This window comes from Carassius auratus, chromosome 26 (genome assembly GCF_003368295.1).
Source record: "Carassius auratus strain Wakin chromosome 26, ASM336829v1, whole genome shotgun sequence".
NCBI lineage: Eukaryota > Metazoa > Chordata > Actinopteri > Cypriniformes > Cyprinidae > Carassius > Carassius auratus.
In genome coordinates, this window is record NC_039268.1 from 6,132,600 (window position 1) to 6,158,704 (window position 26,105).

At 40.3% G+C, this 26,105-nt stretch overlaps 1 protein-coding gene and 1 long non-coding RNA gene across 2 annotated transcripts; both read right to left on the bottom strand.

The window, feature by feature from the left end:
* Positions 1-5,636: 5,636 nt before the first annotated feature.
* Positions 5,637-7,696, bottom strand: LOC113043955 (uncharacterized). Its single transcript, XM_026203508.1, has 2 exons — positions 7,550-7,696; positions 5,637-7,269 (listed from the first exon to the last, which is right to left on the bottom strand). The coding sequence occupies exons 1-2, from the start codon at positions 7,694-7,696 to the stop codon at positions 5,707-5,709; spliced, it is 1,710 nt and encodes a 569-aa protein (XP_026059293.1). The 3' UTR covers positions 5,637-5,706.
* Positions 7,697-23,859: 16,163 nt separating this feature from the next.
* On the bottom strand, positions 23,860-25,650 carry LOC113044766 (uncharacterized). Its single transcript, XR_003275912.1, has 3 exons — positions 25,540-25,650; positions 24,573-24,682; positions 23,860-24,495 (listed from the first exon to the last, which is right to left on the bottom strand). It is a non-coding gene; the product is annotated as an uncharacterized LOC113044766 (long non-coding RNA).
* Between the last annotated feature and the right edge of the window lie 455 nt (positions 25,651-26,105).

A 26,105-nucleotide genomic window follows, 5' to 3' on the forward strand; every position in this document is an offset into this window, starting at 1 on the left:
GTATTACTATTATTTTGTTCACTGTAAAAGTCAATATTTTAGAAAAAAATAAAATAAAACAACAACGTCTCAGTTACGTATGTTTAACGTATGTTCAATCCCTGAAGGAGGGAATGGAGACGTTATGTCAGTGACTGGTGAATTGGGAGAGACAAATCATTTTTGAGTATTAACAAAACAAGAATGTTGGCGTGCGAGATTTGCATTAGGCACCAAGCCCCACAGTACAGGTATATAAGGAGAGTGCATGCAGTCACACATTCAGTTTTTCGCTTTGGAGCTGAGATGGTGTTCCTCTGCTGTACAGTGGTAGAACAGCAATTGTGGCAACGGAACGTAACGTCTCCATTCCCTCCTTCAGGGAACGAGGGTTTCATACATAACCCAGACATTCCTTTTCAGTCAGTCACATTCACGTTCAACGTCAGTGACTGACAAATTTTGATCTGAATCGAAAATGCCACTACTGCTGACCCCCTTCAGTGTCCTTTGAAAGCTGGCGAGTCCCCCTACACCAGTTGGGGCAGAAGATAAGACAGAGCTTAGGCAGAGGAATCCCCCACTGCTGTTACATATAGTGGGATATAGGATAACACTGGGAAAGTGTGCCCAAGTAGTAGGAACGCTATGGAAACCACATTATGTGTATTGGAGGTAACGTGGAAATTACACATATGGACTGGTCATAGAGCAGTACTACATATGGAAGTCCCTGCAGCAGACTCAGCCAACCTGGGGTGAGATCAATGTACAGCAGAGATGGCAGAAGTACTCTGCCAGGGAAAGACACAGGCTTACCATAAGGGAAGATGTACCGTGGAAGAATACGCATGTGGGATCACCCGAAGGGGGAACCTAGCACAGCACAAGGGCTGATCTTGGGCATACACATGAGTGCTGGACCTGGCGTCTGGGTTCGCCACAAAGGAAACTGAACTGAGAAACACTTAAGTCCACATAGCCTGTCCGCAGAGGGGAATGGCGCAGCAACTGTCATTGACTCTGAGTGAGTCTGGTGTTACTAACCAACTGAGGTCAGTACACGAGAGGACACAGGCTCTACACTGAGATTATAGAACATTGCAAACATGTTAGGTGTCGCCCAGCCGGCAGCTCTACCAATGTCTGCTATCTAGGTACCCCGTGCCAATGCCCAGGGAGATGCCACACCTCTTGTAGAGTGTGCTCTTATTGCAAGGGGGCACAGTAAACGTTGGGCCAGATTTGCTAAGAGTATAGCCTCCACTATCCAGTAGGCAAGTCTTTATTTGGAGACAGCCTTTCCATTCTGTTGTCCCCCAAAGCAGAAAAAGAGCTGGTTTGAGGTCCTTAAGCTCTGAGTGCTATCCACATAAATGCATAAAGCATGGATGGGACAGAGCAGAGCGATGGATGGGTCTGCAGTGATGAGTACTGTCTTTAGTGACAGAAACTTAAGCTCTACTGACTGCAGAGGCTTGAAGGGCTTCAGGATTCAGCCTCCTCACACCCCTAAGAAACCTGATGATCAAGTTGTGCCTCCCAACGAACTTGCTATCTACTGCATTGTGATGTGTGACAATATTACACTAAAACAAGGACCTGCTCCTCATCTTCCCTGATCTTGCACAATGTCTGTGCAAGAAGGCTCCCTGAGGGAAATGCATACTTGCGTAGGCCCCGAGGCCAGTTGTGTGCCTGTGCGTCCATGCCAAGGAACAGCTAACAGAGTGTCCCCGAAGTGTCTCCAGATCAGCTGGACTATCTCAGGTGGAGTCGCCATTCTCACGGAAAGGCAGGTCGCCTGAGACATGAACAGCATGAAGTGACCTCAGATGCTTCTGAATCCAAAGGAGGAGATGACATGTCACTTCAGACGAGGGTCTGTCCAAGTACCTTATCCTGCATGGCCGTTGCATATGGCACCCAAGCCCATAGCAGAGGCAACTGTTGATACAACAACATGCCTGGACACTTGCACTAGGGGAACTCCTGCCTGAAGGAAAGCAAGGTCCAACCAAAGCCAAAGGCTGAAGGTTTGGCAGCAGGACAGGGTAACAAAGACCCGGTGGGTGCCACATTGCCATGCTTATCTCGGGACTTGATCTTGAAGCCACCGCTGAAGCAGTCTCATTTGAAGCAATCCGAGTGGCGTGACAGCATCAGCAGATGCAATATGCCCCAGGAGCCTCTGAAATTGTTTCAGTGGAACCGTCCTCCTGCCCTTTTCCCAGTTGACCTGAAGCCTCAACCAGCTGAGGTGGCTGAGTACCACATCCATGTACTCGCATATCTGAGCTCGGGACTGGGCCAATATGAGCCAGTTGTCGAGGTAGTTGCAAATGCAAATGCTTCCCTCCCTCAGTGTGACGAGGGACAACAGCATGAAGAGGAGGACCTTGCACTGATATGCTCACCCCTCAAATGTGAAGCGGAGAAATTACCTGTGTCTGGGAGGATCGAGACTTGAAAGTATGTATCCTTCAGGTCAATCGCTGTGAATATTGTGGACGAATGCACGAAAAGATAAGTTTCTGAGTTAACATCCTGAATGGGAGCTTGTGAAGGGCCCTGTTCAGAATGCCCAGATCCAGGATTGGTTGTAACCCACCACCTTTCCTGTGTACAATGAAGTAGGGGCTGTAAAACCCCAACTTCATATCGGCTGGAGGGACCAGCTCTATCGCGTCCTTCACCAGCAGGACTGAGGCTTCTGCTCACAAGACGGGAGCATCTTTGTCTAGCACTGAGGAGAACCGGATGCCCCTGAACTTGGGAGGATGCTGGGCGAACTGAATCGCATAGCTGATGGTTCTTGTGAGCCAGCGTGATGTCTGTGGAGCACTAGCCAGGCCCCCAGAAACTGAACAAGTGAACAACGGGAACCACCGATGTACCCGCAGTGGGGCAGGGAGGGATGAGCACAGGGACCTGACCTGGGAGGCATAGCGTTCCGGAGTGTGGTCTGAGTGTGCGGTGTGACTCTTACCTGGTTCCATGGTTGGGCAGGGGATGCATGAGAAGACATAGCATCCTTGAACCAGGCCCTGCTGCCCACTGGTGAATGGGATGTGAGTGCCGAGGCTGAGACTCACACACTGCCACCCTTGCCTTCTTGAGACCTGGAGAAAGGGGAAACTGCTTTTTTATTGAATGTTTGGGTACAAAACAAATGTTGCGGAACAAAACAAAAAGGAAACAAAAGATTCTCCACCCAGCCCTCCTCCGGGGAAAGGAGCGGTGCCATCACCATCTCCTGAAGAGCAGGATCCAGAGTCTCCAGGTTGCCAGTCTCAGGGACGCCACTTGTCCTGGCGCTTTACAGGCTACACATTTGGCAATGGGCAGGATGTCCAAGGAGCGGTACTCACCGGTCGACTCCCTCATACTAACGCACTGAATCATTTGCAGCACTTTCTTAAATTATAACATGATACTTTATAATAAAAAAGAAATAAAAAAGAGAGCTGAATGAGATGAATATTTAGTCGCAATCCGTTGTAGGAAACAAAACATGCAAATATATTCTACATCTTTATTTATGTACATACATAACATTAAAATACATGGGGACACAAGGAATGGCGGGCTACAATTACCCCTAGTTAGGACATGTTGTTTTGATCAAGTTCCAATTAAAAAACAACACCATGGCATCTAACAGAGATTTATCTGTAGGACATTTATCCTTTTTACATCATAACAGTCCCGGTGCAGCTGATTCCCCACTGAGAGGCTTTACGATAGACTTTCTGTTTTTAGTCCAGTGACCATCTGATGCAATATGCTAGAGGTCAGTTACAAAGTTACAGGCGGAGGGACTGCAGCTGGCCGCGAGGTGACAACAGCAACGGCCAACTGAGTAGGATATGCTTAAATGCCTCCATCTGTTTCTGTGCTATGGAGAACTGTTGAGCAAAGCTCTCCACCACATCGCCGAAGAGACCAGCCTGGGAGATCGGAGAGTCCAAGGAGCGGTACTCACCGGTCGACTCCCTCATATCTGACAGGGTAAAAAAAGGGCATTCCTGGACCACCAGTGCGGACATCATCTGACCAGGGACTGCGCCTTGACTTTCATCACCCATAGGGCAAGTTCTGTCACAGTGCGCAGTTCCTGCATCACACCTTGGTCAGAACTACCCTCGTGCATCTGCTTTAGCGCCTTGGCCTGGTATACCTGCAGAAGGGCCATGGCATGCAGGGCAGAGGTGGCCTTTCGAGGAGCTCCATAAGCCTTGGCCATCAGAGTAGACAGGAACTTACAGGCCCTGGGCAGAAGGTGTGGATTACCCCGCCAGGCGGTGGCACTTTGGCAGAAAGATGTTCCCTCCAGGACCTAGTAACCTCCTCATGCACTTCAGGGAAGAGTGGAACCGGAGGTGGCTGTCGGCAATCGGCATGTGACACCCCCAGGAACCAATCATCCAGCTTTGTGAGTTTGGGAGATGGAGGGGCTTTCCATTGCAACCCGACACTCTAGGTGGCCCGCGCAAGCATAGCGGCAACGCTACTTTCCCAGGAGGCGGCAATGCAGGCAAGTCCTCATCTTCAGAGCCTAGTTCCTTCCCCAATGCAGTGATCAACATCTGGTCATCTGCTGGTGGCCCAGAAGAGGTGCTGGGCTCCGCCATGTCCGAGGCCTAAGCCCCCTCATCCCAGTACACCAAAGGGTGCGATGAGGTGGAAGAGTAGGGGGCCCACAGAGACTCGCATAGCGGGGAAGTCCTCACTATAATCCTCAGATCACACCTTGGCCATGAACCAAAGTGGTCCTCCTCTGGCAGGAGGAACTAGAATAGGGCATGGGGAGGGGGACTCCTCTTTTGATGAACAGGAGCCGTGATTGCAACATCGCAATGGTCCGGTTCCCACAAGGAGAACATGACTCCTCCACAAACCCTGCCTCAGCGTGCTTGAGGCCCAGCCACGAGATGCAGCGATTGTGACCATCAGATGGAGCCAGGAAGCCACCACATCCAGAAACACATTGTGGTTGGTCATCTATAAAAAGATACTGCGTCACTCGTGGAGCTCTTTTAGTAATTGCTCTTTTAGAAAAAAAAAATCTCCAAAGTGTTGAAGCGTCAATGGGGAAGTCCAGCATGACTGCAGAATGGGAAGCTGGCAATCCCTGATGACGCTCCGTTACACCAACACTCGCGAACAGGTAGTCTTGATGACACTCTTGCTTGGTAGTTGAAAAGCTCGGCTACAAAGTGAAAAGCTGAAGGTGCGACTGCATTAACACTAGAAGCGCCAGAATTCCAAAACTACTAGAACAGCCGTGAGCGGTCATTTTGACCGCTATATTATAAACGCTATAATCTCTAAATAAATTGCCCAAATGAGAGATTAATGTATTAACTGTGTTAGAATATCTTTTAAAAAAACAAATAACACCAACATTTACATTTTTTATTTAGTTAAAAATGATAATTATAAATTTAGAAATATTCGCATCATTTCATAGTAAAATGTAATTATTGCATATTCAGTATTTCTCTGTATTTATTTTACATAACTCAGAACAACAAAATAACATTTAAAATGATCTATTTGATTATGGAAAAAAAATGTTACAACATTTATGATACATTATAACACAGAACATAAGCTGGAAACAAGCAGCTCTAAAGTTAAAAAGAGTCACGAACGAAGTTTGGAACCATAAAACAATTATGCTACAAATTCTATATTAAATAAATCTATATTGTGCTCGGCTATTTAAGATTCACAGTCAACACAAGTTACTTCTGTTCTTCTCGCACAATTTCCACACACGGGTTTGTGGCATTTGCAGCAGGTGTCGTGCGTTTTATTTTGTTTGCAGATTCTCCGCACCTGGCACTGTCTCCGTTTTGGTGTCAGTTGCGGGGGTTGATTTTTTTGGTTGGGACCTTGTGTCAACTGCGATGCTGCCCTTTTTCCCTCCATGAACTCCGCTCTCAGCTCCTCTGCCAGTCGCAGCAGGAACTTCCTCCGGGCAATTTTGCTGCTGGTGCACTCCTTGAAGAGGATGTGGGCATTGATTCCAGCAAGGTCGAGGATGTTGTAAAATACAGCCACTGGCCATCTACGCATACCGCCTTTCACAGAGTATGCCCGTGCCATCTGATCTAGGACATCCACCCCATACTTGGTGTTGTTGTAATAGGTCACAGACTCCGGCTTTGCTTTCGGCCCATCGGTGATGCCCACGCTTGTGTGCACGGAGCTCAAAATGCACACATTCTTCCTCGGCTTTCCCTGGTATATCGTGAGCGTCGCATCCGCACATTTTAGCACTTTTGTGTTATACAACTGCGCTTGCTCTTTTGCGGAGGGGGGCAACTCGCGCTTACTTTTTCCCATAGTGCCAACCAGGCTGGTCTTCTTGGCCTGTAAGGCGGTGGCCAGTTTCAGTGAAGTGAAGAAATTATCCGTTGTAATATTTCTTCCCTTACCCAAGAATGGCTCCGCCAGTTTCAGCACCACACTCTCTCCCACGAGCTGACCTCTGCTCCGTGCCTCTTCTTTACCCAGAAACGGAGCCCCGTTCAGCATGTATTTCGAACGGACATCAGCAGCCAGCCAAAATTTGATGCCAAATTTATCAGGCTTATTCCCCATGTACTGAAGAAATCTGCACCGGGCCTTGGTGGGGAACAGCTGCTCATCTATGGTTATGTCAGCACCGGGCTTGTAACAGGCTATGCTGTTCTGAATAAACTTGTTCCAAGTGGCCGATACCAGGGCAAACCTGTCATCCTGCAGACGCACACGTCGGGTTTCTTTTTTATCGAACCGCAGAAATCTCATTATCTCCCTGAAGCGATTTCTGGCTATGGTTTCTTTGAAAAACGGGAAGCCCCATTTCTCCGACCAAAGGCTCCCCAAATCCATGTTCTTCGCACCCTGTGCTCCACGGATATATAACAGAGCTATGAAGGCTTTCAGTTCAGCCACTGTCAGGTCCCATGAGCTGTCACCACGGTGCTGATGTGCCTCAGCCACAGTGCAGTCCCTGATGTGTTTCAACATGCCATCGTCAAACAAACACAGAAAGGCAGTGAGCGCATCTTCGATGTTGCGCTTCGCGTGCGCGGTGGGACCGGCAGCTTCAGTCAGAACATTTTGGCTCTGCCTTCTCCCTGGACGTTCAGTTGACTGAAGGATGGTCCACACCGTCCCATCCTTTCCCTTTTCCACAGCCACCTCCGGCCGAGATGACTCTAAGGGCGGGCTGAGCACTCCAGCTGGCTCAAGTGCAGGTACTGGTTCGGGAAGGCCTAGGACAACAATATAACACTAATAAGAATAATAATAACAAAAATATAATAATAATAATAATATCACAATAATAATAATATTCTAATAATAATAACAATAACAATTACGTAAGAATGATAGTAATATTCTAATAATAATAATAATTTTATAATATTATAAGATAATAAAATAACAATAATAATATGAACAGCAGAACTAGTAAATATGGGCATCCAAGTTTACCTGGAACGTCAGCTGTGAATGGAACATCTGGTTCCCTAATCTCCGAGGAAGGTAACCGCCTCTTTTTCCTTTTTACGGACTCTGACTCACTCTCTGATGAGGATGAACTGTTGTCTTGCACCCAGGAAAGGTCGCTGTCACTTTCCACCTCAGACAGCGCCCCTGCATCAGAGTCATCACTGTCCAGATTGTGAAGCATTTCCAAGGCCATGGCAAAAGTCATATTTCTCTTCATTCTATTATTTGTATTAGACATTTTCTAAACGCTCCCTATAAACTCTTTATAAATTTATTTTTTAAAAGGCAATAATAATTTGTAGTCCAAGAATTTGTATTTATAATCAAATGAGCATATGCTAATAGTACTGGTGACGCTGACAGAGACAATAAACCGCGGGAAAGAACAATAGAATCGCGCGAGATTTAGAGCGGTCAATATGACCGTTATGGCTTTAATAGGTAGAAATGCTCATATTTTTTTTGCCTTTTATGTAATTTATATACAATCTATTGTAAGTAAAAATAGAAACACTTTTAGGAAAAGTCACAAACCAGCAAGATTGTATTTTTTTATTCAACAAAGTTATTGTACATATACATTTCAAAACGGTCATTTAGACCGTCATGGCAGTTCTAGTGTTAACAATTGGTCTTATAATAAGATTATTTTGCCAATTAAATGAATCACTTAACAAGTTCACAATAAGATTTGTGATTCAGTTTGATACGTTTTGAGGATTCACTAACGCACTGAATCATTTGCAGCACTTTCTTAAATTATAACATGATACTTTATAATAAAAAAGAAATAAAAAAGAGAGCTGAATGAGATGAATATTTAGTCGCAATCCGTTGTAGGAAACAAAACATGCAAATATCTTCTACATCTTTATTTATGTACATACATAACATTAAAATACATGGGGACACAAGGAATGGCGGGCTACAATTACCCCTAGTTAGGACATGTTGTTTTGATCAAGTTCCAATTAAAAAACAACACCATGGCATCTAACAGAGATTTATCTGTAGGACATTCCTTTTTACATCATAACAGTCCCGGTGCAGCTGATTCCCCACTGAGAGGCTTTACGATAGACTTTCTGTTTTTAGTCCAGTGACCATCTGATGCAATATGCTAGAGGTCAGTTACAAAACATGACTCAGGTTTTCCTTTCAATAGATGAGCATGTTTGTGACTATTTTTCTGGGTTCTCTAGTGCACACAGGACACCACGTTAGCGGCCAAGGCCTGTTGAGGGATTGAATAAGATCAAGCTGCTCTTTGATCCTCACAGTATAGTTACTATTCACACGTTCACACAGTATGTCAATATTCTCTTAGGTTTCGTGATCAGGGTGAAAGATGGAGGCATATAGTTGAAATTTCACAGGCTGTATTTGTCTGGAGAGGACTAGGTTAGATGTGGGTTAGATAAGTGTGTGTGGAGAAGAGAGGAACAGATGCATTTCCGTGTAGGTGGTGTTTGTGAGTGGGAAGGGGGTCTCTGAGGTAACATGCGATGCAGCACCTTTGATTGTACTCCAGGTCTGCACAGATGGAGCAGAGCCCCAGGAAGCAGTCACACTCAAAGACCAGTGTGAGGTGAACTGAAACAGTCACTGAGCAGTCACAGTAAGTAACCAATCAGAAGACAAGGTGACCAGACATGCCGGTTTTAGAGCAGTCTATTAAAAACTCTCAGTAAGAACCTCATTGAACAGAATAAAAAAAAAGAGAAAGAAGAAAAAACAACAACAATAAACTTTACCTCTGTATTGGATATTCAGATCAGTTCATAAGGGGAAAAGAACTGAATAAAAAAATAAACAAAAACACTACCATAGCATAGTAATATTGTGAAATAAAACTTATTTCTGTGGTAGGCAAAGCTGAATTATCAAGTCATACTCCAGTCTTTTGTGTCACATGATCCTTTAGAAATTATTCTAATATGCCATTTTTATGCTTAAGGAACATTCTTCTTATTAAAGTGTTTAATATTTTTTTATTTACTTATTTATTTAATTAATTAATTAATTTATTTATTTATTGTATAAATGTGATACTTTTTTTCAGGATTCCTCAAAAAATAAGTTTAACTAAACATTTATTTGAAATGGAATTTGCACCAATGTCATCAAATTAATGCATCCTTGCTAAAAAATGAATGAATAAATAAGTAAATAAATACAAAAATTGTTGTAAAAAGTTTTTTTTTATTTTATTTAGTGGTTATTTCATAGCAATTCTCAACTCCTGCATTGTTTTGGATGTGCACAATTTATATTTCACATGGCTGATCGTTATTTAAATTCCATACTTCACCATTTGTCATAGTCAAAATACACAAAAGCAGATCTTTCAGCTGTTAATAAATGTCTCAACTCGAAGATTTTAGCTGCTGACCAATGAACTACAAATATCCCCTACCTTAAAAAAAGGAAGATTAAGACGAATTCATCAGAAAATGCATATTTATTATTTATTCATATTTATTCTGAACTTATTCTGTTCTGCTTGGCACATGCATGTTGAAAAATCCAAGTATGTGTTTTTCCGGAAGCAGCAATGTGCTAACATTGTACTCTTACTGCCATATGAGTGGTATTACAATCACAACACATCCAATAACAAAGCATAAGGATGCATTTGATTGTCAACAACTGATTTACGAAAGTACCAATTATGATGATGTACACAAGTGTAGAGCAGAGAGGATTTTTGTTTCTTTTTTCCTTAAGTCTGCAAGGCAAAAATTACACCATCCCTTCCTCAGTACCTAATTAACAATCCATCCATGTGTCACAGAGACAAATGAAAGTTGTTTCCTGCCTGGAAACAAATAGAAAATGACCTCTATATGGTTCCATTCAGAAACAAATGCTACAATCACATTTATCAAGCTTGTGCATTTACATATTTATATTGGTTGTTTGCTAGCGTCAGGATACCATAACTCAATGTGTAAGCTGTGAATTGTTTAATAACAGAGTAACACTGCACTGTATATTGCAGGAGTGTGAACAGGAGTATAACAGCAAATTATATTTTACTTTCTGAGGTGAAAAATGAGAATCAACATGATGAATCTGGCACAATGATCATTCAACAGTGCAACCATGCCCTTTACAAGAGCTGGCAGAAAACAGAGCTATGCTCAATGGATAATCTCAGAAAACCTAAGTATCCATGGTGTTCTGATAGCACAGACCATATTTCTAATGGCCTAAAGAGAAACATGGAGAAACAGAGGCAATCTTATTTTGATTGCTTTTTTTGCAGTTGATTGTGGCCAATTTATGGTACAGGCTCAGTCTGTTTTCACATGTAATGTGCTTTGATCTTCTTCACAGTCAGGATTCAGCCAATCATTTGGAAATGACTGGAGACACTTTACAGTGAAGGTACACAATTCAATACCTTGCTAATGCCTCATTTTTTGGTTGACAAATCCTTCAGCAAATTGCTTGTTTGTTATTGAGCTTGACGGTGATTCATTGGAGGAATTTTTTTCTGATTGGAAAGAACCACACCACAATGGGCAAATCATTAAAATAAAAGTATCTTCTAAATGACTACTTAAATATAAAACTTTAAAGCTTATTTGTTTGAACTAATTTAAACTTAAGGCACAATTGCCTTTTGCTTTTTAAATAAAAGTCAGTGGGGACCAAGACAATGGCAAAAAACCCCACCAAGAGCCACATTTCTAAAATATCTTTTAATTCTAAAAACATCTCCCTTCAGGTTTTGTGGTGCAATTTTTTTTTTTTTTTTTTTTTTTTTTTTTTTAATAAAGTAAATATAATGATAACTTCTATATTGTTAGTGATATTCATAGATGAATATTGACTATTGAAGCAACTTAAGGTGCATTCACGCTATGTTGAAATTACTGTAATTTCAAGGTTTCGACATGCAAAAATTGCTCATGTCCTTTGTAGAACTGGTAATCATAGCTTTTAAGATGGAAATTTTGTGAGAACTCCTACTTGTACCATTTGACCTCTGTACCACTTGAGCACTACAGATTCATTTAAGTGTTGATAACATTGCATAATTCCCAGTCTGAGGATGTGAACTGCTCCAAATAGAAAGTATTCTCAAACCTACGGTAATTACAACATGGTGTGAACGCGACATTAGGTTTACTTGATTGTATGTCTTTTTTTTTTTAAATCATTAAAATGTGAGTATCAAATATGATACACCAGTATTTTGCAGAAATTGTTTAGTTTTATAAAAAAATATTTTTTTTTTAATTTTTTGCATCTTTCAATAATCAGTGTATTGTGTTACTTTGTATGTTTTGAATAAATAAATACAGAGCTTTGACATGAAACTAAGCATTTAAATTGGATCTTACAAAAACATTATTGAAAGAAATGTATCCATCTATCCATCCATCTTGACTAAATATTATGATACCAAGTTAATTTTAGTATTCACATGAAGTCAAATCAGAATAAATCATGGCATATAAATCATATATATATATATATATATATATATATATATATATATATATATATATATATATATATATATATATATATATATATATATATATATATATATATATATATATAAATGAGTGCACTGCATTTAAATAAACTTTTACCTGTTGCTTCCAGAGTTACAGCATGCAGTGTGTGTGAAGCATCTCTGGTGCATACACGGGACATGCATCGTTTTATTTTTTATTTTTTTGCAGTTACAGACCTAATAATTATCAATATAAAGCACTCAGGTACATACGCATACAGACGGAGCAAAAGAAGCAGCACAGGTGGCTTGTTAGGATGTATTAGACTCAAACTGACAAGTATGAGGGACCTCTGTAACCAAGTCAGAAGTCATTTAGACATACACACAAAATAAACTGGGTGTGCTGGTGTACTTTGCCGAAAAAGCTTAATTAAGTCTCTGAAGGGTTGTTTTCTTGTGTGTGAATGTTTAACAGAGTATACAGTCAGTCTTCTGTCATAATCAGAGTTTACATCAGGTAATGTTTAGTTTATTATCCTCTAAAGACACCTGAAGTCATTCAAAAGTTTTGAGGGACAATTATAAAAGAGTTGACAAAGAGTCCCAAATGGGGAAAATGATCCCCACACAGAACATCTGCGGCTCATCAAATATTATTTATTAATATCATAAAATAAATCGCCAAAAACACCCCAGACAATTTGAGTGTATGTGCATCAAAAAACACTGGGAAATTAGGCTACTGTAACTCAGTACTCAGAATACTCTTTTCGGTTAATTATTCTATTCAGTTCATAAAACTGCTTTGTTCACGTATCAGATTTGTCTGTTTCTCAAGATCAACTTAGTGACTCAATGATATATAAATCTTTAAAAAATTTCATTCTCTTACAGATTTGGTTTATCTTCTGTTCCAGTTCACAAAACTGGTTTAAGTAAAGTGACGTGCCATTCAGCCAAGTATGGTGACCCATACTCTGCATTTAACCCATCCAAAGTGCACACACAAAGCAGTGAACACACACAAACCCCGGGTGCCACAGCAGCCATTTATGCTGTGGCACCCGGGGAGCTGTTGGGGGTTCGGTGCCTTGCTCAAGGGCACCTAAGTCGTGGTATTGCTAGCCCGAGACTCGAATCCACAAACCTAGTGTTAGGAGTCATGGGTTCGAGTCTCGGGATGGCAATACCACGACTTAAGTGATAATAAATCAGACTGATCCATGGTTCTTAAGATCTGATCTCAGAAGAACTCATATGAAGTGAAGATACAAATGAAATGCTATTTCTTACACCTGATAACTGAGTCACCAACTTAGTGACTTAATTATCTGATCCTAGGTGAAGATAAAATGAAAACGTCTCGGGTACATATTTAACCCTCTTTCTCTGAAGGAGGGAACGGAGACGTTATATCAGAAAGAGACTGACGAATGTGATCTCGCCCGAGATCTCAATCACCTTCGATTGATTACAAAACGAGTCAATGGTACACAGAGTACCATGGTCTGCGGGATTTGCATCGCGAGCTCCACCCTGCAGAGCCAGTATATAAGGAGCAGCACGAGCAACAAGCACTCAAGTCTTCGCTGAGGAGCCGAGCCCAGTGACCCGGCTGTTCAGCGGAACAGTGATGTGGCAAGGGGACGTAACGTCTCCGTTCCCTCCTTCAGGGAACGAGGGTTATATATGTAACCGAGATGCCCCCTTTCAGTCGGTCACATTCTATGTTACATCAGAAAGAGACGAATGGAGTCCCTTACAAAACTCCACATGGCTGCCTTCCAGTGACCCGTGTGAGTGATAGCACCCAGCATGAGTGAGGGCCTATAGCTAACACAGAATACGCTGGGTAGCATATTCCAGCTGGACGTATGCTAGCAGGCTGCCTGCTCGTAGGAGGACTTAGAAAGGCAGGTATCAACCAAAGGTGGTGATACACATGAACTCTGAGGTACCCAGCCCGCAGGGTGGAAGTTTCAACGACAGAGCTGGGGCTTGCCAAGGGAAAGACCCATGCTATGAAGAGACTTACTCTGGACATACACACTTGGGATTACCCAGAAAGGGGAATCACAACACATGGATGCACCTAGTCCCACACAGGGCTGACCAAAAGGGCATGTACGCAAGTGCTGGACATCAACAGTGCTGGAGGAACCCAGGGTTCTGAACTGAGGACCTCACCTGAGGGGAATAGCGCATTGATCCAGTCCATGGAGTGGAATGGCGCAGCAAGCGGATTGACACTGAGCAGGTCCTTATTGGGCCAAAGGGGTGAGTACACGGGAGGGCACAGGCTCTACACAGAGATTATAAAATCTTGCAAATGTGTTAGGTGTCACCCAGCCAACAGCTCTACAGATGTCTGTTAATGAGGCACCATGCGGCAGTGCTAAGGAGGAAGCTACACATAGTTGAATGAGCTCTCACCCATACAGGGCATGGTGGGTCTTGAGCCTGATAAGCCAGGACAACAGCATCCACTATCCAGTGGCATAACCTCTGCTTGGAGACAGCCTTTCCCTTCTGCTTGCCTCTGTAACAAACAAAGAGCTGGTCTGAGGTCCTAAGGCACTGAGTTCAGTCTACTTAAGTGCGGAGCACTCACCCTCTCACCCTCCAAGGGCAGTGCTTGCAAGTTCACCACCCGATTCCTAAAATGAGTGGTGGGGACTTTGGGAAATACCCTGAGCATGATCAGATCATGCTTCCCAAGAGACTTACCTTCAACAGGGTCATGGTGAGCTGAAATGTCAGCCACATAGACCTTCAGGGTGGAAGGAGACAGCCTTCGTTCCAACCCTTGGCCTGATGTTTGGCAGGTTTAGGGGCAGAGATGGGGTGTGCCGCCCTTCTGCGGCCATCTCCTCGCTATGGCCAGGGTGAAGGGTGCTTCTGTGGCTGAGCGGGAGTGGAGAAGACTGTAGGGGGGCGCCCTCGGCATAGAGTAGGCTGAGGCGGCTGCGCTGGTGGCAGAGTGGAGGCAGCAGCAGGGCGTCAGGACAGGATGTGTGTAAAGGCCTCAGACTGCTTCTGGGTGGCAGAGAACTGCTGGGCAAAACTCGCATCGCCAAAGAGCCCATCCTGGGAGACCAGGGAGTTGAGGAGCTGAGCCAGATCAGACTCCCTCATGTTTGCCAGGTTCAGCCATAGGTGGCACTCCTGGACAACCAAAGTGAACATCACTTGACCCAAGGAGCGCGCAGTGACCTTCTTTGCTCAGAGAGCGAGGTCGGTAGCAGTGCGCTCCTCCTACAAAACTCTTTGAGCACCTTGGCCTGGTAGACCTGAAGGGTGGCGATGGCAAGCAGGGCAGAGGCGGCCTGACCCACAGCACTGTATGCCTTGGCCACAAGCATGGATGAGAACTTACAGGTCTTGGAGGGCAGCTTGGGACAAAACACCATGCGGAGGCGCTCTGCAGACACAGTTGAATTGCAACAGAACGCTCTACTTGGGGAATCCCAGCATACCTCTTGGCCGCTCCGCCATCGAAGGCAGTGAAGGCGGAGGAAGTACCAGAATTGTTTCAGGAAGTTAATGGTGCTGGTCACTTCTTGGTGCACTTCCAGATTAAAGAAACCAGCAGGGGGTGCTGGCGATCAGCACGAGCACCCCCCAGGAACCAATCATCCAGCCTCGAGTGCTTGGCCAGGGTGGAGGATTCCACTCAACCACGATGCTCTCAGCTGCCAAGGAAAGCACGGCCGTAAGCTCGGGATCGGACTCGGGCAACGCTGGCAACTCCTGAAGGGGGAAATGCAGCCGATTTTCATCAAACAGCAAACTCATCCGGAAACTCAACCAGCTGTGGCGTTTGTGAGAGGGTGTGGGCTGAGAAGGCTGGCTTGTTGGAGGAAGCCCACACGGTAACACTCAGATAACCTTGGCCGCCATCCAAAGTAGCCCTCTTACGAGAAGAGGAGCAAGAACGGGGTGTGGCAGAGGGGTCTCTATACCTTTTAAAGTAATCAGCCTCGATCTTAATGCCGAGATGGTCATGCCCCCGCAATTAGAACATAAGCTATCCACAAACATAGTATCAGTGTGCTGAAAGCCCAGACACGTGACAAAGCGATTGTGGCCATCACGAGGAGCAATATACCGACCGCACCCAGAAACACATGGGCGAAATTACATCTAAAAAAGACGCAATTTCAGGCCCTTACTCTTTTAGCTTAATAGAAAAAGTTATTTTAGAGGTGCTGAAGCGCTCACGGGAATGCCGGAGCTGACGCAGGAAACCCAGACGAACCGCTGAATCAACACCAGTTGATTCATCTTGAAACTAGTGATGTCCGATTCGCGAACAAATCGTTCAATTTAACCAGTTCTTCTTATTAAACCGGTTGAACCAGTTCACCAAATCGAACTGAATCATTTGAAATGGGCCGCGTCTACAATAAGTATTAATCCACAAATTACTTAAGCTGTTAACTTTTTTAACGTGACTGACACTCCCTCTGAGTCAGAATAAACCAATATCCCAGAGTGATTAATTTACTCAAACAGTACACTGAATGAACTGCTGTGAAGACCCAACTGAAGATGGACACCGAGCAGAGCCAGATGGTGAACGAACACGCCCACTGCTGGAGTGATTCTCATTCTTGAGTCAAGAACCAGTTGCATCGGTTTTCGGATCACCAGTACACTGAACCGAGAATCGTTTAAGACTCTAAAGACTCTATGTTTAATAGGAATAAGGGATGATTTATGAAATATCTGTACTGTATTTATAGTTAATGATGACACACTCACAAATTGAGTTTGTAGTAAACAGAACATAAACACGAATAGAGCAGCTGATGATACTGAACTGCAGCACGTGCCAGTTAGAGCAATTCTCGTTCTTGAGTCAAGAACCAGTTTGGTTTTCGGATCATCAGTACACTGAACCGAAAACAGTTTCTTTCGGACGCGTCCGATTCGAGAACCGAGGAGCTAATAATGCTGCGCATGCATGATTCAGCATGAAGCCGACTGACTCACAGCGCGTCTGAACCGAACTGATTCTTTTAATGATTGATTCTGAACTGATTCTGTGCTAATGTTATGAGCAGGTAAACCGAGGGCTTGAATGAAGGGCAATCTGGTGAAGTAAGTTAATTTAATAACAAATACATCACAATGGATTATGTATAGTAAGTGGATCATGGTTTCTGCACTGATGACACCTAATTTATTTATTTATATCTTCAAGGCTTAAATCCTCCTATGCTCATTATTGCTGTTACTGTATTTGGGTGGTTGTTGCAAAACTTAATTGTAAACTTTTCATGATTATGAGGTTTTTAACTGACTTAAGATATGATTACTGACTTTATATATTTGAATGTTTGATAGACGTAACGCCATTACGTCATCACCAATGACGTCATTACGTCAAGCGTAAAAGAACCATTTTTTTCAACCCGTTAATTGAATTTTACCGACGCAGACTTTTGAGTCACGTTCAGTAAAATGAACTAATCTTTTTTCGAGTCATTTCGTTCATTTAGTTTATTTTAGCAAAATGTAATTAAAATGTTACGTGTTACTTCCCCAATACATCTAGTACTTACGCAAAGTTGATCACAGTACAAACAATACAAAACTAAAATGCTATAAGATACAGAAAAGATTAATTCATTCTTTTCCTGGGTTTTCAGTCTGTGATTAGCTCACCTCATCTATTGTCTGACAAGTCTTCGGGTTCAAGTCATTTCTTAATCACGTGACAGACCCATACGCTGAACCATGCCTAAAATACAAAGTTTTATAGCCAAGTTTGTTCATTTTTAATCCAATTTTGAGTTTGCTGGTATAATAATTGCTTTTCCTAGGCAAACTTGACATTTTAGTCTATATATGTACAAGAAGATTGCTCAAAAAGGACATAATGACATAAAATAAAAGCAAATAACATTTTGAACAACCCGAAGACCCGAAAGATTAACTAATCAGTTCTCTTTCCGGCTCAATACTGCGTTTTTTTTACTGTCTATGGTTTTAGCGTATGGGTCTGTCACGTGATTAAGGAATGAGTCAAAAACCTGATTAACCCAAACTATGAACTAATCAATTCTCTTTCTGGCTCAGAATGCATTGGGTTTAGCGTATGGTTCTGTCACGTGATTAAGGAACGAGTCAAAAACCCGAATTGACCCGAACTATGAACTAATCAATTCTCTTTCCGGCTCAGACTGCATTGGGTTTAGCGTAAAATAATAACACACCACAGATCCTGAAGAAACGGTAACAAAAACACAGTGACAGAAATGTCAGAAATAGCATATGGGTCTGGCACGTGATTAAGGAACGAGTCAAAAACCCGATTGACCCGAACTATGAACTAATCAATTCTCTTTCCGGCTCAAGACTGCATTGACTGACACAGGTGAATTACTACTAGCGGAACAGAACCTATAGAATATTGCGCATGCGCGACTGAATGAATCATCCCCCGAGACGACTCGTTCTTCCCGAGTTACATTAAAGATTCGTTCAAGAACGACACATCACTAATTTGCAGTTTATCTTCGGCTCCATTAATTTAATTTGTGTGTTGTTTATTTACTCTCTGCTAGTGAGAAGATTACAAACTGATATCAAGCTGTGTGGCCTCAAACACATTGTCATGTTCAACAGCTTATTTCTTTTTAATTTTATCATTTATATTCCTGAAACTGGTCTATCCTTCTGCCGAAAAAAATCATCAATACATCCCCTGAATAAGATGGTTGTAAAAAGCATGCACACTATGCGAGGGTTTGCATATCTGTCTATGTTGACAATGATGAGGATGTTCCTTCTCTATCCAAACTACCTTGCTCAGGAATTTCATTGTTCACACTGTCTGGCTGGTAGAGGTTTTTTTTTTTTTTTTTTTCTTTTTTTTGCAGACAGTGTTTATTTTTCCATAACGTCAGGAACAAGACAGACAGGCAGAGAGAAAGACACAGACCAAACACATTGGGTATTTAAACTTTAGTATAACAGCTGCTTAGACAAAAATAATAATAATAAATAATAATAATAATAATAATAATAATAATAATAATGTTAATATATATATATATATATATATATATATATATATATATATATATATATATATATATATATATATATATATATATATATATATATATATATATATATATATATATAATGGAATTTGCTCAAAACCAACTTGCTGCAAATAAAACTGGACTTTAATTGGAGAGTTATGGTGTGGTAATAATATCCATTTCAGCACACTTCATTAAAAGGGTTATTTTTACTCATATTCTCTTTTAATATTGTTCAGCCTAGCCTTTGAATATAATGAAGATGCTTTTATATAACCCAGATGATGTGGAAAATAGTGACATCAATAGTGACATACTATAGTGTACAGGAAAAAAAGGTTGCTACTTTTATGCAGGACATTTTCATGTCCCCATCTTATATATACACATGCACACACACAATTCTGTAAGTTTGGGGTCAACAATTAATACTTTTACTCAGCAAGGATTTTTGAATTTATCAAACATGACAATACAGATATAAAATATAAATTGATCAAAACGAAAAAGATATATATATATATTTTTTTCAAATCAGGTTGTTCTCAGATTCCTAACAGAATGCTAGTTGATTGACAAGGCCATCTTGAGTGGGTCTACGAAAACGAGAATAACTCTGATTAAGTGATTGAGGTGTTTTGTTGTTGGATGTAATAATGAACATAGCAGTTGTATTTTATGCCCTACAGCTGAAGATGCAGAGGATTAATGTTACTTTCATTTTTGAAGGGAATGTGCCAATCCCTGATCTGCCAAAATCTGTCTATGTTTGCACACTTATTCAGGAATGGGTTATAAGGTTTTTTTTTTATTAATCTTTACACTCACCTGGAAGAGAGGGGCAGGGTGAGCAAATCTCATAAGCATTTAAAGCGACATGCAAGGAAACGGCTTATGAACTAAATCTATGAACAGACCTGATGCAATGTAAAATGGGTGTTTTATGCCATTGAGCAGTTTTAACCAATGTTATAGATTTTTCATTAAGACCCTGAAGAATCATATCAACTTGAGTAAAATGGGCATCCGATGACTCCTTTCTTTCTTTCTTTCTTTCTTTCTTTCTTTCTCCAAGAAAGTTTGACCATTTTGATTAATTCTGTGATTTTTGTTGATATGCCTTGATTTAACATACAGTATTCCATTCTGGAATATTGGGCCTCATGATGGATTATTTTAAGCTCTGGAGAATCTCACTCATTCTGCTATGAATCTGAAACACCTAGCACAGCAACCAAGCTAATTGGCATCCAACAGACATCATCCTGCAGACACAAACACTTCAGGATATTCTGGAGGGTTGTTTGTTAGTCAGGGCTGTTATTAGGTACAGGTATGGGTTATCAGTGGTACTTCAGTTAGCTCCATAAGATCTGTGTGCGTCTGGTTCCAAAGTGTTTGATTATATCACTCTATCAGAGGAGGACTGTGAAGCTCTTGAAGCTGATGATAATTGGAAATGACTTTGTATTGGATTACAAAAGAGTGCATTTGTCATAAAGCTTGGCACAAAATTAAGCCAGAAATGTCTGCACTTGCTGCATTTACATTAAATTATTTTAGCAATTAATGTCACTATCAGCAATAATAGATCCTGGGTTTGTGCTGGTTTTCACATCACACTGCTATTATAGGTGTTGGATGTGGATTTTATCTGCCCTTCTTTTAATAAAAATGAACATGAATAACTTTCTTCTTAGGGGTTTAAAATGTCTATCCAGGTCTCTGGGTGCATTCAATGTCCACTAAAGTAATTTAACAAACTTATGTATGCTGACCTATTTGGTGCAGCTAAATTAAGGTTTGTTGGCTGATTAGCATTTATATTAATTGGCACTGCATCAGTATTCAAAGCAAGAAGAGCTCTACTAGACTACCTCTCAAACTCTCATAAGCCACTGGGCTGAAAGGAACCTCTCAGCTGAGGATCACATACGCCTGCCAGCTGTGCTTGAAGCTGTGAGATCTCCTCCATCTCTCACACAGGCTGCAAAAAGAGAGAAATGTCAGCTTATCTCTATATATAACCCAATTTCTCTTCTTTTATCATGGTCTTCTCCTCTAGCAACTTGTGTAGGATCAGAAGTATATAGCTTTGTTCAAAACATGAGCTGTCTAATGTCACACAGGCAGGCGTTCACCATGGACGTGTTCTTGTACCCATGTTATTTGTAACTATACTTTAGTGGACATTTTCTATGTAAACTTGATTCAACAAGCTGTTTTTTCAGCATATCACAGCAAAGGTATTACATTTTAAAAACCCTTTTGTGTGTGTGTGTGTGTGTGTGTGTGTGTGTGTGTCAGGTTGTTGAACTTGTCTTGAGACTCCTGCATTGTGCACCATTCTTTCAAACTCATTTTAGCTGTTTTGGAATGCAAGATCAGATAAACCTCACATGACTGATTTGAAATGTCATACAGAGGCAGCAACTCTGCACAAGTGATTCCAATATGTTTGAGATTACTATTTTGCTGAGGTACTGTTATTAATTAATTTATTCATTTATTTAGTTAGTTAGTTAGTTATATAGCTGAATAAATACATTTTCCATTAATGTATGGTTTGTTAGTATACATTTGTGCATTTAGCAGACGATTTTATCCAATGAAAATTTGGAATCTGAGGGTAAAAAAAAAAAAAAAAAAAAACTAAATATTGAGAAAATCGCCTTTAAGGTTGTCCAAATTAAGTTCTTAGCAATGCATATTACAAATCAAAAATTAAGTTTGGATATATTCCAGAAAAAGGAATTTTGTATATTTACAAAAAAAATACTTATGGTTTTATGATCCAAGTTCACATACTGTATAGGCACAAAGTTTGCATATTCATATGCAGGATAAGAAATATAAATTGAGTCCAACAGTGCTCAACTTTAGCTTGTTGCTAAGCTAACCAAATACACTAAACCTAAATAATCCATTGCATACACAACTATTCAGTAAAACATTTGTATTAAATAATTTAATCAATAAAGTTCAGATTTGAATCAAATGTAAATATATTTGAAGTATATTCAGTATTCATAACACTACAGCTGAATCCAAAATCGCATACCTATATTATAAAATGTCCATCGTACATGCACCTAAGAATCTAGACAGAAGTAGCTTGTCATCTGGATATTTTTGTACTTTTCCTCATACAGTTTTCACCTACTGTATATAATAGGGAATTGGCATTTTAGTACACAAGGCACCTTTTCCACAAAGCTCATTGTAATCCAGTATGGGATTGTCTCCTCTGCAAAGAATTACAAGCAATTCCACAATGGAATCTGTTCAAAATATGTTTCCTAGATGGCAAAATGTCCTACATTTAGGAACAACCTTTGTGTTCGAGGCTCACTAGTTTTTTATTTTTTTATCTAAAAACCCAAAGTAGCTTTTGATTGATGCCTTCCTTATATAGTGTTTGACCTTCTGACATAAAATTACACCATCATGTACTCAGCTAGTCGGTAAATTACAGCCCTAATAGACTCAAATGAGAAGGTGTAGGGAGAGAGCTGATTGCCTATGTGCATGTGTGGGTGTTTGCGTTGCTAGTTTTCATGGTACGCTGACAGAAAACTTCACTAGAATATTAACTAGCCTTTGATTTTAATTGATTAATCAAAGATGACCCACAGGCAACAAAGTCCAGCTAGAATCCAAAATGATTTTGACATCAAACACGACCCTAATAGTTATTTATTTTGGAGCATTATGTAAAAACATTCTGTGTGCTATTTTGTGTTAAAAGAAAATGGACTGGAAATTATTTTATACAAATTAATTGGCCAGCTTCTCAGTTTGTCTTGTCTTTCTCTCTGCTTCTGTTTTTATTAAAAGCACTGTTTCACTTAGTTAATCATGCCATGGAACCGAAGGAAACCTATGGTGATATGTGGAACGCTTTAAACGGCTTTGCCACGCCTGAACGCATGATCTGTTTTGCATAATTGGGCCTCTGAAAAGACTGTAAGGTTTGTGGATTTGAACGCAAGGGCTTGGCCAAGGGAAATGATGCCTGAGGCACTGTAATGTTCTTCATCATCAAAAACACATTACACTGTTATTTGCTCATTTTTGAAATATGAGAATCCAATCATAAAAACTGCTCTGTCAGGCAGTAACTTCCTTCAGTAATAAACTAGTACAGGGTTTTTTCTTCTTCTTTAAATCCCCACCGTTGCATCGGATAAAGTCATATACTTATTGTTGTTTCTACTGAATAATGCAACACCTATTTTGCAAAGGTGCTAAAAAGTCAAAGTTACATTATGTAAATTTACATTTTCTGTAAACTGGCTTTACAACGATTTATATCTTTAAAAGCGCTATACAAATAAACTTGAATTTAACTAGATTTAATTATGTGCTTACCATAAATTCTGTACTCGTATGATGTTGTGTTTGTCCAGATATCATGAAGAAACTGGCCATGCTGGAAGGATTTTTGAGGAATGACTATTTATTTCAATAAATTTTATTGTTTCACACTAAGAATATTGATGCACAGTGCATACAGCACAAGTAAAAACCATAACCAATGAAACATTATAAATAGTTTAACATTACACTACCAGTCAAATATTTGGGGTCAATAAGATTTTTGAAGGGTGCATTTATTTGATCATAAAAAATTAATAAAAATAAATAATGATAATAAAGCCAACAACAATAATACATTTTAAAACAAAATGTGTGAAAGAAAAGTTATGAATTACCATACAAATTAAAGATTAAATCCATGCACAGTAATATTTAATAGAAAAAGCAGGAAGTTTCAAAGTCAAATATTGTAGTTATTGTATAACTTTTATTGTAAGCAAAATATGAGCCACCAATTTATTTTAAAAATATCAGTTTATAGACAGGACACTTGGTGGTGAAATCTGATTCATCGTGTGGATTTCTACAGGTATTATCATAACACAAAGAACATTTCTTAAAATTGTAGTTACCATTGTAACACCTAATGAAATATAAAATAAACTGGCACAAAAATGCTAAGAAATAAACCTCCCATAGTAGGGATTATTCTGGTTTTCTCTACATAATACCACATACCTCCATGTAATGAAAACAGAAGCTTTTACCTTCACAACACATACAGTAAGTTTCTAAAATACTTATAATCAATCTCTGTTCTGATAAAAGAAAGTTGGCAAAGCCAGTTGTGTTCATGTTGTATTCTCTCACTCTTGTGTACTCATCTTCTGTCCCCATCCCTTTCACTCTGTCTCATCATAATCTTTTTTTTCTTTCCATTTCAAATAATCACTGTGATGTGAAAAGCTCTGTAAGTTCAACTCAGCACAACACCTGTGAGGGTGGCAGTTTAATAAGTCTTGGCTTACCATGTTCTTGAGGAAAAAGTAAAGTGCCGAAGAACAGATGGAAGTATACTCCTGTTTGTAACTGCAATAGATTCTGAGTCACTATTGGCTAAACCTGTATCATTAGACAACCATCTTAGATGGCTTTCTAAAAGAGAAGGGCGAAGAAAAGATTGTTAACTAGAGTACAATAAGGACCATTTACAATGGTTTTACAAGATTCACCTTTTTTTACAATGAAAGATTGGATCTCTATAGTCATCTGGGGAAGGGGTGGGGGGCAGGATTCAGTGGGAGTGACGATCCTTTATATTGATCAATTGTACTTTCACAGTCTGTAGTTATGAAACAGAAATTTAAACTCTTTTAAAGAAAGATTTCTGGAATAGCTGACATTCCTTCCAGCTACTTGAATTTAAGTTTAAAATTACAGTTGAATATTTTGTATTCAACTGTAATTTTATCATCATTCGCATTTCTGAAAATTTGCTGAATTTGTATCCAACCCAAACCAGACAAATTAAAGATTCGATCGGGAGCATGGTTGAAACATGAGGAGACAAATTCCACAGAAAGGCTCAAGACAATAGGATGTTTTAAATCAATTCCTAGCACCACAAGTCGGAAGAAAGTCCACTAACTAACAGCTTGAACAGCTTTCAACATTAGACCAAAAGAACAATTATTGACAATTCCAATTCGGATTGTTAAATTTTGGGGCAAGTAATCAAGATTGAAGGTGAAAGAGATGCACAGCATGACCATCACATGGAAATCCATGAAAGTAATCATGATCACAAGCTCTTTGGATTGACTTCCCCCCCACCTAGAAGAAAAGAACCAGACTGAAATTCCGTTAAGGGGACCTTTTAACCTCTGGTCTTTTACAGATGTTGATGCACCAAAATGAACTCAAAAAGACTTATAAATTAATAACCGTTCATTGCTTAGCTGAAAATCAATTATTTGTCAAATGTATCATATTCTTGTTATAGGAATCATGTCCAAAATGATACCCTGCAGGAGAGGGAAAATTCGGACCATGTAATTGATAAGATATGATTTATGAACGGGAAGGAGAAACATTGCAACTCCCCAAGCAAAGACAATAACTAAATGGTCAAGATAACATTTGAGGTGTTGCCGAAAGGCCAGTTTAAATACTCAGGACACCATCAAATTATGCTCTTACCTTCTACTTTTAGTTTTAGCTCTTAGCCATGCTTTTTGTCATTACATTTTATGATCTCTGAGTGCCATTCCAGCGTGCACACCAGATTCTGACTGATTTTCAGACCCTCCCCGAACCCCTCAATACAATAAATCTGCACATTTTTAAGTGGCCTTTTATTGTGGCCAGCCTAAGGCACACCTGTGGAATAATCATGCTGTCTAATCAGCATCTTGATATGCCACACCTGTGTGGTGAATAGATTATCTCGGCAAAGGAGAAGTGCTCACTTACACAGATTTGTGAACAATATTTGAGAGAAATAACAAAAACAAAAGTGTTGGCTTTATAATTTTGTTCAGTGTACAACCAAAAATTACTATTTCAAAATAAAGGTAACATTTTACAGGGTCTTATTTGTTAACATTGGTTAATGTTTTAATTACCTTTTTAATATTTTAATATTGGCATTGCATTTATTAAAGTTAGTAATAAATAAAGAGATATTATACTAATAAAGAGATACAATTTTAAGCTTAAAATGTATTAGTAAGTAAGAACAGTATGCTGAAGAAGTATTGTTTTTT

What these genes read in the sequence shown, in the direction of transcription:
- LOC113043955 (XM_026203508.1), bottom strand. Translation starts at nt 7,696, where the DNA reads ATGACTTTTGCCATGGCCTTGGAAATGCTTCACAATCTGGACAGTGAT. An exon ending in CAGAGAGTGAGTCAGAGTCC is followed by an intron (nt 7,270 to 7,549) that starts GTAAAAAGGAAA and finishes TATTCTTATTAG; the next exon opens with TGTTATATTGTTGTCCTAGG.